This window comes from Coregonus lavaretus (genome assembly GCF_964263955.1).
Source record: "Coregonus lavaretus genome assembly, chromosome: 12".
In the NCBI taxonomy this organism is placed as follows: Eukaryota; Metazoa; Chordata; class Actinopteri; order Salmoniformes; family Salmonidae; genus Coregonus; species Coregonus lavaretus.
In genome coordinates this window covers 19,117,391-19,136,419 of record NC_139999.1, presented here as the reverse complement: position 1 = coordinate 19,136,419, position 19,029 = coordinate 19,117,391, and the positions used below count along the sequence as shown (strand labels likewise).

General features: G+C 41.3%; 2 protein-coding genes across 2 annotated transcripts in view; both read left to right on the top strand.

Moving 5' to 3' along the window:
* Positions 1-2,501, top strand: part of ndrg3a (ndrg family member 3a) — a 44,141-nt gene extending 41,640 nt beyond the window's left edge. Inside the window, exon 15 of the mRNA XM_084173580.1 lies at positions 1,009-2,501. Coding sequence (XP_084029706.1) covers positions 1,009-1,181 — 173 coding nt within the window. The 3' untranslated portion in view covers positions 1,182-2,501. The remainder of the gene's footprint in view (positions 1-1,008) is intronic.
* Positions 2,502-8,077: 5,576 nt separating this feature from the next.
* LOC311138353 (src-like-adapter 2) lies at positions 8,078-18,547 on the top strand (the record flags this gene model as incomplete). Its single annotated transcript, XM_084173019.1, has 7 exons — positions 8,078-8,150; positions 8,280-8,379; positions 8,464-8,550; positions 11,160-11,263; positions 15,842-15,991; positions 18,076-18,208; positions 18,412-18,547. The coding sequence occupies 7 exons, from the start codon at positions 8,078-8,080 to the stop codon at positions 18,545-18,547; spliced, it is 783 nt and encodes a 260-aa protein (XP_084029145.1).
* Between the last annotated feature and the right edge of the window lie 482 nt (positions 18,548-19,029).

The window sequence follows — 19,029 nt, the reverse complement described above, 5'->3', positions numbered from 1 at the left end:
TAACAACTGAGCATGACGTCAAACACCTGGACACAGTTTCTCACAGTTGTGTAGCACAATAGATATCAAGAAGACATTTTTACATAACAGTATGAGTGAGACAGGATGCTGTTTATCTTTCATCATCATCTTAGTATTAGTATTGGCCAAAATTCTGCTTTGTCCCTTTGGGCTATCTCTGTCTCTCTCCGACCTACCCCAGATAAAATCAGACACAGGAAGAACACATCTATTTTCTTTCCTTTGTCGCTGTAGTATACAGCAGTTGTCTTTCCCTTAAAAATGATTTATATTCATTACCTGCACCTTCATGGACCTTATTCCCTTTCAATATGTTCTCATTTCTTCTTCTTTCAATCCTTTCCTCCCTCCATCAATGCTAACAGTTCCCTACGTTCTTCTCAGTCACCTGAGCAACGAATCAGGTACCAGGTTTTAAAGCAGTAGCAGTTTTAGACCAGTTGGCCTCATACCAGCCTCCATTCAGCCTAACACACATTAGATGAATGTCAAGGTATGCTCAGAAAGTCATGACATATTAGTATTTTCAGTCATCTGTATTGTTCAATTAACTGAAGAACTGTCTGCATACTTTGACATTTTGTTAGGTGGTTATGTTGCTCCTGTAAGCATCGATCTGCTTCTGACTGCCCTAAGTTTGATTTGTTTTTCCTATTGTTGCACAAGGTGCTAGTTTTGCTTAATTTTGCCTTCATTTATATATTTTTTCAGTGCTTTATGCTATTATTGTATTGCCTTTTTTGCAAGACATGCTTGTCAGCGTCTTTGGCTTGCATACTGTATTTATGTGTGTGGTGCTGAAGCTTTTTCTTTATTTTATTGGTGCCTTTATTTCCTCAGATTTGTCTGCATGGTGAATATCTGCAGTATTTGTATGATTTATTAATGTAATTCCCTAACAGAAGGGACACGTAATTATGCTTCCTGCATTGCATGAAGTGCTCTGCATTGTGACTGGAATGTTAACACTCCTGTGTTGTGTCGTAGTGCCCACGGCTGGAATGACTCGTCTGGCCCGATCCCGCACCACCTCCTCTACCAGCATCACCTCCATGGACAGCAGCCGCAGCCGCAACCTCAACAGCCTGCTGGAGGGAGCCAACACCACCGGGGGCCTGGACAACCAGCCTGGGCCCCAGACCATGGAGGTCTCCTGCTAAACCTCCCCATCGCTCCCTCACTCCACACCGGGTAGCAGCCCTCAGCGGTGCCCCTATCCTCCTCCAGTAACTTATGTCTCCCAGTTTCTCTCCTACCCTGCTTCTAAGCTACTCAATGCCAGGGGGTTCTGTGATGAATTGTGTGATTAATATGAGAATATATATACAAATGCATATGAAATATTATACTGTATACACGTCAAACTTCCAGTCACAAGCTGAGGGGACAAAATAAAGAATGAGTCAGATATACAGATATACCAGATATACAGATATACTGTATACTCAAAGGGTTGAGATGGTACGATCCCCCACCCAACTGTTTCCCATCATTTTATATGTGTGCATGTCTCTTGTGCAAGTGAATCTGGAGACTTATTCTTCTAGATTCAATCACTGTATGTCCCTCCACTTATTTTGTTTCTGATTATTACCCTTCACGTCTTTATTTATTTGGTTCACCATGTGTCTGTGTGTAGAAAAAAATGTAAAATGTAGAGGATTGGTTCCTGCGTTACAGGAGGGGTTGAAGAGTCCCATCTCTCACATCCACTGTAGCCCAAACACACATTCCCTCCTCAGTCCTTCTCTATTCCTCTTATCTAGAACACATTTACACTAAATACCTACATTCATTGCACATATTTAGACCACTTTTTTAATTGATATTTTTTATGTTGTGAACTGTGAACACATGCCTCCTTTGATTGTGTGGCAAAGTGTAGATGTCTGTGTTATACTGTACTGTACCTTGCTGCACTGCTCTGTTCTGCCGAGTCATTCCATTCACACTGTAGAATGATCACCCAAGCTGGGTGCAAACATAAGATTCATGATTTTCAATACATTTCTCTGCATTGTGTTGTTTTCCCAGGTGTATGTGACAATAAAACATGTAAACAAATATATAGTGGCCCAAATGACAGTATGAATGCACTGTACTTTGGTTGGACTAGGACATTATACTTGCTTTTTAGGAATATGGAAAAGCGTAAAGAAAAGCAATAGGAAAGAACTGTGGGCCAATGTGATTGTGTAGATTCAATCACTTCTCCTTTCATCTGTGTGTTTTAAAAATGCTTTTTCTTTTGTAATTGATGTCATCTTTTTCCTTTTTCTATTTTACACTTTTGTATTTTTTTTTGTCTGTTGACTCATCTCTTGAGTAGACATACACAATGAATAACAACTTAAGCCTGTTATGATGTGGAAATGTGTTCAGTCTCTTCACTGAGGGCCCACTGGTGCTTCCCACTGTCTGCTGATTCAACTCATTTATACTACTGTACTACTAAATAAAGCTAGAAGATATAAAATGGCTCCTTTTCTTTGTTTCTATCTTCAAGTGTTTCCACGACAACACTCAATCTAATAGTAGCAAAGGGTTGAGAAAAATAATCTGCATTTCAGACTAAAATAGGTGACATACTTCTGTTTTGTCTTTGTAGAAGAATTAGAAGAATGTGGTCAATAGTTTCCAACCGCGGTTGACCTTCTTTCTTCACTCTTACATCAATCGACCTCAAACTGCATGTAAACGGTGAGTGCAGGCTATTTTTAGCTTGCTCAAAAAATTAAGTAGAACGGTCAGCTATACCATAGCTCACATAAGATTCTCTAAAATGAACTCTTATTTCCATTTGCAAGAACCACTGAGTGTAAATATGTAGTACATTTAATTTCTGCATCTCACCACCAAAACATGTTCCATCTGAGTGCATCAGGTCCTAATCAGTTGGATTTAGGTCAAGACAAAATATATTCTGATCGTGAGTCAGATCCTCTTGTCCTATCTGATGTCCTTAGCCCATATGGAAACATCTATGGACACATAATACTTATATTTCTAAACACTTCTACAATCATGTGGATTCTACCCTTAGTACGAATAACCTGAATGAATTGTCAATAATGATGAGTGAGAAAGTTAGAGGGTCAAAGATCATACCCCCAAGACATGCTAACCTCTCACCATTACATTGGAGGCTGGTGACTTGAAAAATTGAGGAGGATGGGAGACCCACGGTATAGGCGCGGACCGAACGACAAAGCGCATTTGAAAAATCATCAAAGATAAATGATTTTAAACTAAATCGTATCATAAAGACATTTATAGTAAAATATTATGAGGAATGGGAATGAGAGGGATACTAACAGTGTTGAGAAGGGCAGCAGTGATTGAATGAGGGTATGAGGCATGAGTAGAAGCGTTCAGAGGCTTGACTTCAGTGCAGGACAGGGTTGAGGTGCTCAGAGACTTCAGTGCAGAAAAAGGCTCATCGTGGATGGATGGAGTTGGAGAAGAGCCCAACTCCTCCACTGAGGGCAGGACATGATTTGACTGGGAAGACAAAAAACAATAAAACACAGTTAGACAAAAGAGCTAGTCCAAGCTAGGAGTAAAATCACATTCATGTGTAATAATGTGATCGTGTTTGTGTATGTGATTGACTCTACATAGTAATGAGATAAAATGTGTAGGGTTATTCACAGTGCTTTGAGAGGAAACTTACAATGTGCCAGTGGATGAAAGGGCATATGGGACATGGGGAATAACAGACAGCAGAGGACCAGAGGATTCAGTTCTTCAGAGGGGCACAGACTGTTCAGTTCTTCAGAGGGCACAGGGCTGTTCACCCATTTTTATATATTAATTTTTTTATACTGCCCCCCCGTGGGAATCGAACCCACAACCCTGGCGTTGCAAACGCCATGCTCTACCAACTGAGCTACATCCCTGCCGGCCATTCCCTCCCCTACCCTGGACGACGCTGGGCCAATTGTGCGCCGCCCCATGGGTCTCCCGGTCGCGACCGGCTATGACAGAGCCTGGATTCGAACCAGGATCTCTAGTGGCACAGCTAGCACTGCGATGCAGTGCCTTAGACCACTGCACCACTCGGGAGTATTTTGACCATATCATCATTATTATGCATATTTCCCAACTCCAAGCTGTATAAACTGGAATGCTCATTGGATTTAAGCATATCAGGTGATGTGTATTTGTGTAATGGGGGAGGGTGTGGCCTAAGGAGATCAACACCCTATATCAAGGTGTGTATAATTATTAGGCAGATTTTTTTCCTCAGGCAAAATGGGCCAAAAAAGAGATTTAACTGACTGTGAAAAGTCAAAAATTGTAAAAAGTATTTAAGAGGGATGCAGCACTCTTGAAATTGCTAAGATATTGGGGCGTGGTCACAGAACCATCAAACGTTTTGTTGCAAATAGTCAACAGGGTCGCAAGAACCGTGTTGAGAAAAAACTACACAAATTAACTGCCAAAGATTTGAGAAGAATCAAACGTGAAGCTACCAGGAACCCATTATCCTCCAGTGCTGTCATATTCCAGAACTGCAACCTACCTGGAGTGCCCAGAAGTACAAGGTGTTCAGTGCTCAGAGACATGGCCAAGGTAAGGAAGGCTGAAACCCGACCACCACTGAACAAGACACATAAGTTGAAACGTCAAGACTGGGGCAAGAAATATCTGAAGATGAGATGAGAGTGACTCTTGATGGACCAGATGGATGGGCCCGTGGCTGGATCAGTAACGGGCACGGAGCTCCACTTCGGCTCAGACACCAGCAAGGTGGAGGTGGGGTACTGGTATGGGCTGGTATTATTAAAGATGAGGTAGTTAGGACCTTTTCGGGTTGAAGATGGACTCAAACTCAACTCCCAAACCTACTGCCAGTTTTTAGAAGACACTTTCATCAAGCAGTGGTACAGGAAAAAGTCTGCATCTTTCAAGAAGACCATGATTTTTATGCAGGACAATGCTCCATCGCATGCATCGAAGTACTCCACTGCGTGGCTAGCCAGTAAAGTCCTTAAAGATGAAAGAATAATGACATGGCCCCCTTCCTCACCTGACCTAAACCCTATTGAGAACTTGTGGTCCCTTCTTAAACGGTCGATTTACCAGTATCTGGGAGGCTGTGGTTGCTGCTGCACAAAAAGTTGATCGTCAACAGATCAAGAAACTGACAGACTCCATGGATGGAAGGCTTATGACTTTTATTGAAAAGAAGGGTGGCTATATAGGTCACTGATTTGTTTTTTGAAATGTCAGAAATGTTTATTTGTAAATGTTGAGTTTGTTTATTATTCTCACTTTAACATATGAAAGTAAACAACTGAGATGGGGAACTTTTGGTTTTTAATTTAGTTGCATGATAATTGCGCACACATAGATATTCTCAAAAGAAAGCCAAAACCTCACTTTTACTTTCTTAAATATTCAGGTTTGAGGTTTATTAACATTTTGGATTGACCGAGAGCACTGTAGTTGATCAATAATCAAATGAATCCTCAAACATACAACTTGCCTAATAATTGTGCACACAGTGTAGTACAGGATTGTGTCACACAGCTTTGCAATGTTCCCTTGAATCTCCCCGTCACAGTAATACACTTGAAGCTCTGTTTACAGTCTTTCCTGATCAAACAAATGGCCATAGGTCTGCAATATAGGTCTGCAATAGGCTTGTCAAAGCATCATCTGGGAATTTTCTCTTGAATTAATCAAATTTACTACCATCTAACAACTCCAGGAATCGCATGCTGTCCAGGCTTGTGTACCTCTGTGCTATCTGAGACTTGATGTTATCATGAATTGAGTCATACAGTGCCTTGTAATCTCTGGATCCTCTGTCATGCTTGCTTCCTTCTCACATATGGCACTGAATTCTACATCAGACTTGTGCTCCTCCATTCTGCTTGTCAGATTCTCTATTCTTCTCTTACAGTAGGCTAAACCGATGGCTTTCTGCTGCACTGTCAAACACAACATCTGTGTGAGCAAATATCTCCTCAAAAGTGAGAAGTAATTTTTTAAAATCTAAATCTTCCAGCTTTGCCTTGAACCCATCTGCACATGACACAGTATCATCATCCATGGTAGGGTGCTTTATGATATGGGTGGTGTCCTTCAGTTGCTCATAGTTTTTCGCCACAGTGTTGACAATTCTAGAAGTGAAATTCCAACGTGTCGGTAAATTTTTCGGCAAACGTGCACATCCATCCAGTTCAAGCAACATCACCCTCTTTGTCGACTTTGAAAAAAAGTGGTGAATTGCTCCTGTTAATCGCTCTGGATAAGAGCGTCTGCTAAATGACAAAAAAATAAAAATATAAAAAATATATAATATACCTCCTCCGTCTCCCGTAATTTGAAAAAACTAATTTGAATTGAATAATATCCCAAAAATGTTCAACTATCACTCTCTATTCAACAATGTCACCAAGCTTCTGAACACATATAACCTCCATAATGCTCTATTGCACAACCCCAATACAACACAATACAACTATTATTTACAATAAAGGTGACTCCCAAATGACACAATGCATTATTTACTACTCATTTCTATTGGGCACAAAATAATCTGAAACACAACCAAAACGAACTGCAAATGCATCCAACAAGTTTGTAGAGTCACACACTTGATGTAGTCATTCCGTGCTAGGAATATGGGACCAAATACTAAACTTTTGACTACTTGATTTATAGGAATCTTTAGGGGTGCCAATCATTATTAAATCTATATGACTTGTTAAACAAAATATTTTTCTCTGAGCAATTGCATTAGTATAAAAATAATATCATTTCCAAAAAATGTTGAGCATACGATATAGCTCAGTATTAGAATTATATATTTTATATAGTAATTATTGCTAATCTTTATCAAGGGTGTCATTAATTTTGTGCCCCACTGTACATATCCTACACATTACTGCATAGAATAATAATATATTTACAGTGCTCTGGAAAAGACACTGATCAAATGCATCATTACATTACAGGATGCAATTTTTTTCCTTCTGCAGCTTGTTTTCAGAGAAGAATATAGATATTACTGTAAGTCTGACACACTCAGTCCTCCCAGCTGGTTATGGTATATTCAGTAGGTGTACACGTTATTGTGGTGTACATGTATTTATGACTCAAAGCTCTGATGCTGATTGTTGATAGATTACATTAGCCTGGAAAAGTAGTATGTAATTTAAGCAGAATATGTATTTAATGTTTTTGTGCATACTGTACACTTTGTAGAAATGCAGTTTTATAGACATGAAAAGTTATGTCAACCCCTCCATACACACTGTTTTGTGTCAGGATGTCAGGGCCTTTGGCATCACAGGAAGCTACTAGTGGCATAAAAACCTGTCCTCATCGAGTGGGCCTCTGTCTCTTCATCAATCTACCCCCTCAGCCACAGTTGTGTAGATAGAGTACTCTCCCAAGCAACGGAGCAGAGTAAGGAGACGTCTTCTCTTTCTCACTGATTGTGATAGGACAGAGTGTTGATCCCACACTCTCACGCACACATACACGTGTACGTACTTTTAAATGTACAGTATACTGGCAGACACTGAAGACAGGACACATAACACTCACAATCTTAGTTGCAGCACTGGTCTTTGCTGAGTGTATATCAGCTACACAGAGGAGGATATAGACAGCTGTGTGTGGCAACCCATCATCATCACCCAACAGTTAAATAGGAGTTCAATAAGGTGAGTAAGTTTCAGTTTTACTTTATAACTCATTAAAATGGAAGCACTTTTTGTTGCATTTACACTAATTAAAAGTTATTCCATTGGTAGTTATACTTTTATAAGGCCTGTGTATTGTAAAGTGTACCTGAATCCTTTATTTTGTCAGTCATTGTTTAGATCATAATGAATATGTACAAGGCTCGTCATAATCATTTTTGAATGGAAACTTGTCAGGATATTGAGGAAATGATGGTTTTTTGTTGTGGTTAATTATTTCCCTGTGTCATCTTGTTTGTGTAACCCGAATGACAAGAGAAGATAAATGACAGTACACTCCTCTCTCTCTCAGCCTATACAGTCATCCAGACATACAGCTAGAGAAGCAGCTGGTCATGGGGAATTGCCTGATCAAAGTACGATCCAATATGCCAACTCTTGAGAATCCAACTGAACCTGCAATGTCAGGTAAGACTAAAGGCCCAGCTTCCTCTATAGGTCTTCTGAATTCTTGATTTTGTTAACCCAATCTGAAAGAATCCTCCACCCAGCCTGAATGCTGATTGCAACTATTAAAAACCATTCTTATTTTTTCAGACAATAACAGGCCCATGGTGGTATCCCTCTATAACTACCCCTCCCAAGGTCCCTTGGAGTCCAGAATCCACATAGGGGAGAGGCTCACTGTGTTATTAGAGTAAGTGACATACATACATGCATGGAGCTGTACATGCAGTATATGTGGTAGTTTGGTTGAAAGCACTGATCTCTTTATTTGCAGCGATGGGGATTTTTGGATGGTGCGATCCACAACAACAGGCAATGAGAGTTATATCCCCAGCAACTACACTGCCAAAGTAATTAACAGGTAAGATAACTACTACTTAGTCTCACTTTTTATTTCTGACTGTCACAGCTGTTTACAATGAGTTGATGTCATGAGAGGGTGGGTATTGGAATTCATCAATAGGGAAGAGAGAGAGGTGGGGACTCCACTTAAAGGTGGGAGCTTCTGTGTACGATCTTAGAAAAAATGATTCCAAAAGGGTTCCTAGGCTGTCCCCATGCACTGTCAAAATAATAATAAAAAATAAATAATCGTATATATATAAAATAAACACTACTCTAGTTGTTTCAACTAATTATTATTAAGTAACTGGTTCCAAAGCCTTTTTTTTTTACTCAACTTTTCGGTCAAAGTGTTACCTGAATTTAAAAAAAATTGTTGGCCCAAAATTAGCTCCAAGCCTCCAACAACAGTCAACTTAAATTGATGTGTTTGCTCAATTTGTGTCCTATGTTCATTCAACTCGAAATTATTATTTTTGGCATCTTACCTAAAAAAGGCTGTTGAACTAGTCACACATACAGTGCTTTTAACATGCAATGTTTTCAACTTACGTATTTGACACACCTTGACATACATGATTACATTTGTGCACGTTCATTTATACAGTAATTATTATTCAATCTTCCTGCTACCCCACCATGTCTGTGTCAATTATCAGTTAATCTGACTATTCTCTCATCATTAACTTATTTAATTGTAGGTTTTTCTGTATAGTAGTCTAATGTTGGTAGGGCATATTACTCTGTTTTAATGTTACTCCTTAAACACTATGATAAATCGTTTTTCTTGAGTGTACTTTTAACAGAGCTCAGATTTACTTTGAAGTGCAAAGTGTAGCAGTAGCAGGAAGATTGGAATGCTGTGAACCAAGAAGTTCAAATCCCAGATGAGGTCATGTTGAATACCAATTACTGTGTATATGAACATGCACAATGTAATCATGTACTGTACGTCAACATGTGTCAAATATGTAAGTTGAAAACATTGTATGTTAAAAGCACTGTGTGTGTGTGTGTGTGTGTGTGTGTGTGTGTGTGTGTGTGTGTGTGTGTGTGACTAGTTTTACAGCCTTTTTTTTTGGTAAAATGCCAAAATAATAATTTCGAGTTGATTGAACATATGAGAAAAATTTAGCAAACACATAATTTTATGTTGACTGAATGTTTTCCAATGTTTTCTCATGTTGGAGCTAAGTTTGGGCCAACTAAAAATGTTAAATTCAGGTAACACTTGAATTGAACCGAAAAGTTGAGTAAACAAAAAAAAGAGCCGGTGGAAGCAGTTACTTAATAATATTTAGTTGAAACAACTAGATTTTATTTTATTTGATTTTTTACAGTGCAGCAGAACCCTTTTTGGTTCCAGGTAGAACCATTTTGGGTTCCAGGTAGAACTGTTTGGGGTTTCATGTAGAACCCTCTGTGGAAAGGGTTCTACATTGAATCCAAAAGGGTTCTACCTGGAACCAAAATGATTCTTCCTGGTCCTGGAACCAAAAAGGGTTCTTCAAAGGGTTCTGCTATGGGGACAGCCGAATAATCTTTTTTTTCTAAGAGCGTAGGTGAACTGTGACTCTCTAGTGTCTGTAGACAGAGTTCTGGAACAATGCTTTTTTTCTCTCGCTCTGAATGACATCATCATCAATGTCCTAATTATTTACATTTTACATTTACATCATTTAGCAGACGCTCTTATCCAGAGCGACTTACAAATTGGTGCATTCAACTTATGATAGCCAGTGGGACAACCACTTTTTTTTTGAAGGGGGGCACTATTATGACACTACTCCCTCAGTGGGGGATGATGGCAGTTGTAGTTTCAGTTGAGTTTCCTAACAGGGCGGAGAAGTGTGAACAATGTAATGTACACACTAAAAACAAATGGTTCTATGTTGTGCCAAATAAGGGTTATTTGGCTTGTAACCCTTTTTAATGGTTCTTTATAGAACCTTTATGGAGAATGGTTTTATAAAGAACCTTTCTCAATCTCAAAGGCTCTTTGTAGATCATTTTGAAGAACCAGATCGGGTTTTTTATTCTGTTTAGCCAAATTATTTTGTTAAAAATCCATAGGTGTTATTATTGTGATAACTTACAAGTTGAATCAGGTGTGCTAGGTCTGGAACAGCTGGGGGTCCCTGGGGTGAGGATTGAGAACCACTGAAGTAGTCAACCGTTTTCAATTGACACAAGGCCATACGGCCATAAGTCTTTCACAAGACACCGTCACTGGCCATAGTCATGTATAACGTGTAATGGCATAACACAACAGATTAGATCAACTGGAATGACACACACACGGTTGCACAAAGAAAGCTGTGAGCAAACCACTCCTCAAAATATTGTAATGAGCCACCGCCTCTTTCATTTTAATTATCACTAAAAGAGCAAAGAACCATTGAAGGGCTCAAAAGAGGGTTCCTCAAGGGTTCTTTGAGTCATTATGGTTCCACATAGCACCATCACCCTTCCCAAAGAACCCTTGAGGAACCCTCTTTTCTTAGTGTGTAGGCCTACTACCTTAGCAAATTATGTAACTACTGTAGTTTCCCAGTAGTGGGAGTTTCATTGTATATACTTCTTCTTCTGATAGTCAATATTTTAACTTTCTCCTCCCGCTCTAATCAGGTGGCAGTATATTGGCATCAGCAGGTTGAAGGCAGAGGAGCTGCTGCTGCTGCCACACAATCACACAGGGGCTTTCCTGATCCGAGAGAGTCAGACAAACACAGGTTAGGCCATGTTCAGGGCTTAAAGCTCGTTTCATTAAATTCATTTTAGTGAATGTTTCTTACAAATGTTAACATGAGTTGTCTAAAAAAAGTTTGTTATAAGCACAACAATTTTTTATTTATTTATTTTATTTCACCTTTATTTAACCAGGTAAGCCAGTTGAGAACAAGTTCTCATTTACAACTGCGACCTGGCCAAGATAAAGCAAAGCAGTGCGGAAAAAACAACAACAACACAGAGTTACATATGGAATAAACAAAACGTACAGTCAATAACACAATAGAAAATCTATATACAGTGTGTGCAAATGTAGTAAGTTATGGAGGTAAGGCAATAAATAGGCCATAGTGCAAAATAATTACAATTATAATTTAGTATTAACACTGGAGTTATAGATGTGCAGAAGATGATGTGCAAATAGAGATACTGGGGTGCAAATGAGCAAAATAAATAACAATATGGGGATGAGGTAGTTGGGTGGGCTAATTACAGATGGGCTGTGTACAGGTGCAGTGATCGGTAAGCTGCTCTGACAACTGATGCTTAAAGATAGTGAGGGAGATAAGTGCAGTTCGTTCCAGTTATTTGCAGCAGAGAACTGGAAGGAATGGCGACCAAAGGAGGTGTTGGCTTTGGGGATGACCAGTGACATATACCTGCTGGAACGCATACTACAGGTGGGTGTTGCTATGGTGACCAATGAGCTAAGATAAGGCGGGGATTTGCCTAGAAGGGATTTATAGAGGACCTGGAGCCAGTGGGTTTGGTGACGAATATGTAGTGAGGGCCAGCCAACGAGAGCGTATAGGTCACAATGGTGGGTAGTATATGGGGCTTTGGTGACAAAACGGATGGCACTGTGATAGATTACATCCAAATTGCTGAGTAGAGTGTTGGAAGCTATTTTGTAAATGACATCGCCGAAGTCAAGGATTGGTAGGATAGTCAGTTTTGGATTGGAGATGCTTAATGTGAGTCTGGAAGGAAAGTTTACAGTCTAACCAGACACCTAGGTATTTGTAGTTGTCCACATATTCTAAGTCAGAGCCGCCGAGAGTAGTGATTCTAGTCGGGCAGGCGGGTGCAAGCAGTGTTCGATTGAAGAGCATGCATTTAGTTTTACTAGCGTTTAAGAGCAGTTGTAGGCCACGGAAGGAGTGTTGTATGGCATTGAAGCTCGTTTGGAGGTTTGTTAACACAGTGTTCAATGAAGGGCCAGATGTATACAAAATGGTGTCGTCTGCGTAGAGGTGGATCTGAGAGTCACCAGCAGCAAGAGCGACATCATTGATATACACAGAGAATAGATTCGGCCCGAGAATTGAACCCTGTGGCACCCCCATAGAGACTGCCAGAGGTCCAGACAACAGGCCTTCCGATTTGACACATTGAACTCTATCTGAGAAGTAGTTGGTGAACCAGGCGAGGCAGTCATTTTAGAAACCAAGGCTATTTAGTCTGCCAATAAGAATGCGGTGATTGACAGAGTCAAAAGCCTTGGCCAGGTCAATGAAGACGGCTGCACAGTACTGTCTTATCGATCGCGGTTATTATATCGTTTAGGACCTTGAGCATGGCTGAGGTACACCCATGACCAGCTCGGAAACCAGATTGCATAGCGGAGAAGGTACGGTGGGATTCGAAAGGCAGGGCAGGATGGATATAGGTCTGTAACAGTTTGGATCTAGAGTGTCACCCCCTTTGAAGAGGGGGATGACCGCGGCAGCTTTCCAATCTCTGGAGATCTCAGACGACACGAAAGAGAGGTTGAACAGGCTGGTGATAGGGGTTGCGACAATTTCGGCGGCTAGTTTTAGAAAGAAAGGGTCCAGATTGTCTAGCCCAGCTGATTAGTAGGGGTCCAGATTTTGCAGCTCTTTCAGAACATCAGCTATCTGAATTTGGGTGAAGGAGAAGCGGGGGGGCATGGGCAAGTTGCAGCGGAGGGTGCAGAGCTGGTGGCCGGGGTAGGGGTAGCCAGGTGGAAAGCATGGCCGTAGCAAAATGCTTGTTGAAATTTTCGATTATCGTAGATTTATCGGTAGTGACAGTGTTTCCTAGCCTCAGTGCAGTGGGCAGCTGGGAGGAGGTGCTCTTATTCTCCATGGACTTTACAGTGTCCCAAAACTTTTTGGAGTTAGTGCTACAGGATGCACATTTCTGTTTGAAAAAGTTAGCCTTTGCTTTCCTAACTGATTGTGTATATTGGTTCCTGACTTCCCTGAAAAGTTGCATATCGCGGGGGCTGTTCGATGCTAATGCAGTACGCCAAGTCTGGGGTGAACCAGGGGCTATATCTGTTCTTAGTTCTGAATTTTTTGAATGGGGCATGCTTATTTAAGATGGAGAGGAAAGCACTTTTAAAGAACAACCAGGCATCCTCTACTGATGGAATGAGGTCACTATCATTCCAGGATACCCGGGCCAGGTCAATTAGAAAGGCCTGCTCGCTGAAGTGTTTTAGGGAGCGTTTGACAGTGATGAGGGGTGGTCGTTTGACCGTGGATCCATTACGGACGCAGGCAATGAGGCAGTGATCGCTGAGATCCTGGTTGAAGACAGCGGAGGTGTATTTAGAGGGTAAATTAGTCAGGATTATATCTATGAGGGTGCCCGTGTGAACGGATTTAGGGTTGTACCTGGTAGGTTCCTTGATAATTTGTGTGAGATTGAGGGCATCTAGTTTAGATTGTAGGACGGCCGGGGTGTTAAGCATATCCCAGTTTAGGTCACCAAGCAATATGAACTCTGAGGATAGATGGGGGGCAATCAATTCACATATGGTGTTCAGGGCACAGCTGTCTGTAGCAAGCAGCAACAGTGAGAGACTTATTTCTGGAAAGGTGGATTTTTTGAAGTAGAAGCTCAAACTGTTTGGGCACAGACCTGGATAGTATGATAGATCTCTACAGTAGATTGCAACTCCGCCCCCTTTGGCAGTTCTATCTAGACGGAAAATGTTGTAGTTGGGAATGGGCATTTCAGAATCTTTGGTGGCCTTCCTAAGCCAGGATTCAGACACTGCTAGAACATCAGGGTTGGCTGAGTGTGCTAACGCAGTGAATAACTCAAATTTAGGTAGGAGGCTTCTGATGTTAACATGCAAGAAACCAAGGCCTTTGCGATTACAGAAGTCAAGAAATGATAGCGCCTGGGGTGCAGGAGTGATACTGGGGGCTACAGGGCCTGGGTTAACCTCTACATCACCAGAGGAACAGAGGAGGAGTAGAATAAGGATACGGCTAAAGGCTTTAAGAACTGGTCTTCTAGTGCGTTGGGTACAGAGAAAAAAAGGGGCCGATTTCCGGGCGTTGTAGAAAAGATTCAGGGCATTATGTACAGACAAGGATATGGAAGGATATGAGTACAGTGGAGGTAAACCTAAGCGTTGGGTAAAGATGAAAGAGATAGCATCACTGGAGGCACCGATTGAGCCGGTCTCCGCGTGTGTGGGGGGTGGGACAAAGGATCTATCTGAGACAGGTTGAGCAGGACTGGGGGCTCTACATTGAAAAAGTACAGTTAGAACTAACCGAAACAGCAATAGGCAAGGCATATTGACATGGGAGAGAGGCATAAAGCAGTCACAGGTGTTATTCGAGAGAGCTAAGACAACAGCTGGTAATGGCGATGAAAGTTTGAGCTGAGGCTAAACAGATCAACAGGATGGGGTACAGTATAAAGGAACAGTCCAGCAGGCATCAGCTGTGTAGCTGAGTGATCATAAGGTCCAGTGAACAGCAATAAGTAAGTCCGGGAGCAGTTCAGTGGCTGCTACGCTACAGGCGAGCTGGAGGCACGGCTGTTGATTGCGTGTGCTAGCGGGCCGGGGCTAGCAGATGGATCTTCGTGGTCGTCGCAACGGGAAGCCTGTTGAAACCACATCAGACAATTACGTTGGCAGACCAGTCGTGATGGATCGGCGGGGCTCCGTGTCAACACTAGGAAGTCCCGTCCGGTTGACAGAGAGGTCGATAGCCGGGAGATGGGCCTGGCTGGAGGCTAGCTCAAGGCTAACTGGGGTTAGCTTCAGGACAGTGTTGATTAGCCAACAACGACAACAGCCATTCGGTTGCAGCTAGCTAGTTGCGATGATCCGGTGTTAAGGTCCAGTGATTCAGTGATTCCGGCAGAAAATCCGATATGCTCTGGCTCGATAGCGCGATGTGCAGACTGGCCGATAATTGTCCAGGCTAGAGCTGGCTGGTAGGTACTGCAGGCCATGGCCACGGACAATGGTGAAGACCGCTAATGGTGGCTAATAGCAAGTAGCTAGTTAGCTGGCTAGCTGGCTAGTTTCAGCCAGAGGTTCTGGATAAAAATGTATGAAGAAATCATAGAATCCGTTCCACATTGGGTGAGGCGGGTTGCAGGAAAGTATATTTAGTTAAAAGATGGAAAGTGAGATTGAGAAATATATACGAAAAAGACAAAAAAGAAAAAAACAGGCTATTTACATGAGGACACTAAAGAAAACACGACCGCACTGCTACGCCATCTTGGATCTAGCCTAGGACTTGTGTGCACTGTTTCATCACTGTTACGTGTCAAGAGTCCGGTGTTATTTTTACTCACAGAAACCTACTCGCTCTCAATCCTTGTGACAATGGACTCATATCTGGCCACAGTGAAACACTACCGCATCTGTAGCCTCCAAAATGGCTGGTTCTACATCTCCCCTAGCCTCACCTTCTACTCCCTGGGCCAATTGGTGGAACACTACTCTGGTGGGTGCAAGCCCATCAATGGGCTCAAATGCATTATTATTAAATACAGTACCAGTCAAAAGTTTGGACACACCTATTCATTCAAGGGTTTTTCTTTATTTGTACTATTTTCTACATTGTAGAATAGTGAACACATCAAAACTATGAAATAACACATATGGAATCATGTATTAACCAAACAAATCAAAATATATTTTATCTTTGAGATTCTTCAAAGTAGCCACCCTTTGCCTTGATGACAGCTTTGCACTCTCTTGGCATTCTCTCAACCAGCTTCATGAGGTAGTCACCTGGAATGCATTTCAATTAACAGGTGTGCCTTGTTAAAAGTTAATTTGTGGAATTTCTTTCCTTCTTAATGCGTTTGAGCCAATCAGTTGTGTTGTGACAAGGTAGGGTTGGTATACAGAAGATAGCCCTATTTGGTAAAAGACCAAGTCCATATTATGGCAAGAACAGCTCAAATAAGCAAAGAGAAACGACAGTCCATCATTACTTTAAGACATGAAGGTCAGTCAATACGGAAAATGTCAAGAACTTTTAAAGTTTCTTCAAGTGCAGTCGCAAAAACCATCAAGCGCTATGATGAAACTGGCTCTCATGAGGACCCCCACAGGAAAGGAAGACCCAGAGTTACCTCTGCTGCAGAGGATAAGTTCATTAGAGTTAACTGCACCTCAGATTGCAGCCCAAATAAATGCTTCACAGAGTTCAAGTAACAGACACATCTCAACATCAACTGTTCAGAGGAGACTGTGTGAATCAGGCCTTCATGGTCGAATTGCTGCAAAGAAACCACTACTAAAGGACACCAATAAGAAGAAGAGACATGCTTGGGCCAAGAAACACAAGCAATGGGCATTAGACCGGTGGAAATCTATCCTTTGGTCTGATGAGTCCAAATGTGAGATTTTTGGTTCCAACCGCCGTGTCTTTGTGAGATGCAGAGTAGGTGAACCGATGAAAATGTATGCACTCACTAACTGTAAGTCGCTCTGGATAAGAGGAGGAGGTGTGATGTGTGAGGTGCTTTGCTGGTGACACTGTCAGTGATTTATTTATTTAGAATTCAAGGGACACTTAACCAGCATGGATACCACAGCATTCTGCAGCGATACGCCAGCCCATCTGGTTTGTGCTTAGTGGGACTATCATTTGTTTTTCAACAGGACAATGACCCAAAACACACCCCCAGGCTGTGTAAGGGCTATTTGACCAAGGAGAGTGATGGAGTGCTGCATCAGATGACCTGACCTCCACAATCACCTGACCTTAACCCAATTGAGATGGTTTGGGATGAGTTGGACCGCAGAGTGAAGGAAAAGCAGCCAACAAGTGCTAAGCATATGTAGGAACTCCTTCAAGGCTGTTGGAAAAGCATTCCTCATGAAGTTGGTTGAGAGAATGCCAAAGGTGTGCAAAGCTGTCATCAAGGCAAAGGGTGGCTTTTTGAAGAATCTCAAATATATTTTGATTTGTTTAACACTTGTTTGGTTATTACATGATTCCATATGTGTTATTTCATAGTTTTGATGTCTTCACTATTATTCTGCAATGTAGAACATAGTAAAAATAAAGAAAACCACTTGAATGAGTAGGTGTGTCCAAACTTTTGACTGGTACTGTATATACTTTTTAAATATTTTTTTTTACTATGTCAATATGGCCCTAAACTGGTGGAAGTTGTGAATAAAGTCAATAGTTGGAAGAGTTGCAGAGTGAATTGAAAATAATGCCATTGTTGATTAGATGCTTTTTTCATTAATTAAGCAATTTTCTCTTGAACCATATAGTCTATCCACTAGAAATTCATTGACAATATAGACACAGATATAAAAATATATACTATATATATAAATAAAATGTTTAAGTTATTCAAGTATAAATTACTAAAGTTACCATAGATTGCCATAGATTAACTGTTAATAACCAAAATCACAAAGGATTCCAGTAACTTTGGTAAATTACCGGTAGCGTTGCAACCCTACTGGTGACTGAGGTCACTTACAAATAAAAATGGCCAATCATAATGAGTTGTTTGGCTAGAGAATGTTTTAAACATTTGGAAACATGTCTATCTACAGAGTCAGCAGATGGGTTGTGCTGTTTACTGAGGGAGCCTTGCATCATCCAAGGCTCAAACAATACTACCATGACCACCAGATCCTATCCCAAAGCTATAAGGAGGCCCACACTCAACTGGAATGATGTAGACAGGTGGGACACATTCCTAAATCTTCCATCTACCATATTTTGTGTCCAAAGTGACCTACACACTATTTATTTCACTGTTTGTCAACATGACATGAAATGTGATGCTATAGCTATGCAATCAATTGCATTGTGTGTACACATTGTAAGATGATGCATTCTGGTGGTAGTTAAAGTATATCACATTCCATATGCCTCTGTCTTTCCAGTTCAATGATCTTCAGTAAGGCCAGCGTGGATTCAGAGGACTCTCTAGTGAGTGAGGGGCTGAGGGAGGCCATCAGCTCATACCTCTACATGACAGAGGTCAGCTGCCAGAACTGTGGCAAACACTGGGATTCATGAGGAAAGGGAGGACTGTGAGAGTAAAAGAGACAGACATAATACTGTCTGGTCTGCTGCTGCCCAGGACTAATGGTACTAGGCCAGAAAGGGTGCTCTACATAAAAGCATTGTGGAAGTTGATAGAAGTAAGCCTACCATTTACAACCACAATGAAAAAAATTAAAACTACAAGCACGATCAATGTCTTGATGGTAGAATGTGTGTTAGGGTTCAGGTTGCCACAGGGAGCCTTGTTACGTGGCACTTCTCAAGTCTTCTAATGCTGTAGCTGTGCTTGTGCTCAAGAACACATTTCAGAGGCTGGACACGAAAGGTATTATTTGTACTGTCTTTGGTATTATGATGTGAGGAGCACTTCCTTTGAGCTCATGGAAGGTTCCATTCTGCTTGTCCACACAGAAACGCCCATGCATTGGTCCATTTTTTTTTTTTTACCAAAGGAAGATCACTGAATGACAAGAATGTTGTAATTGGACTAAATG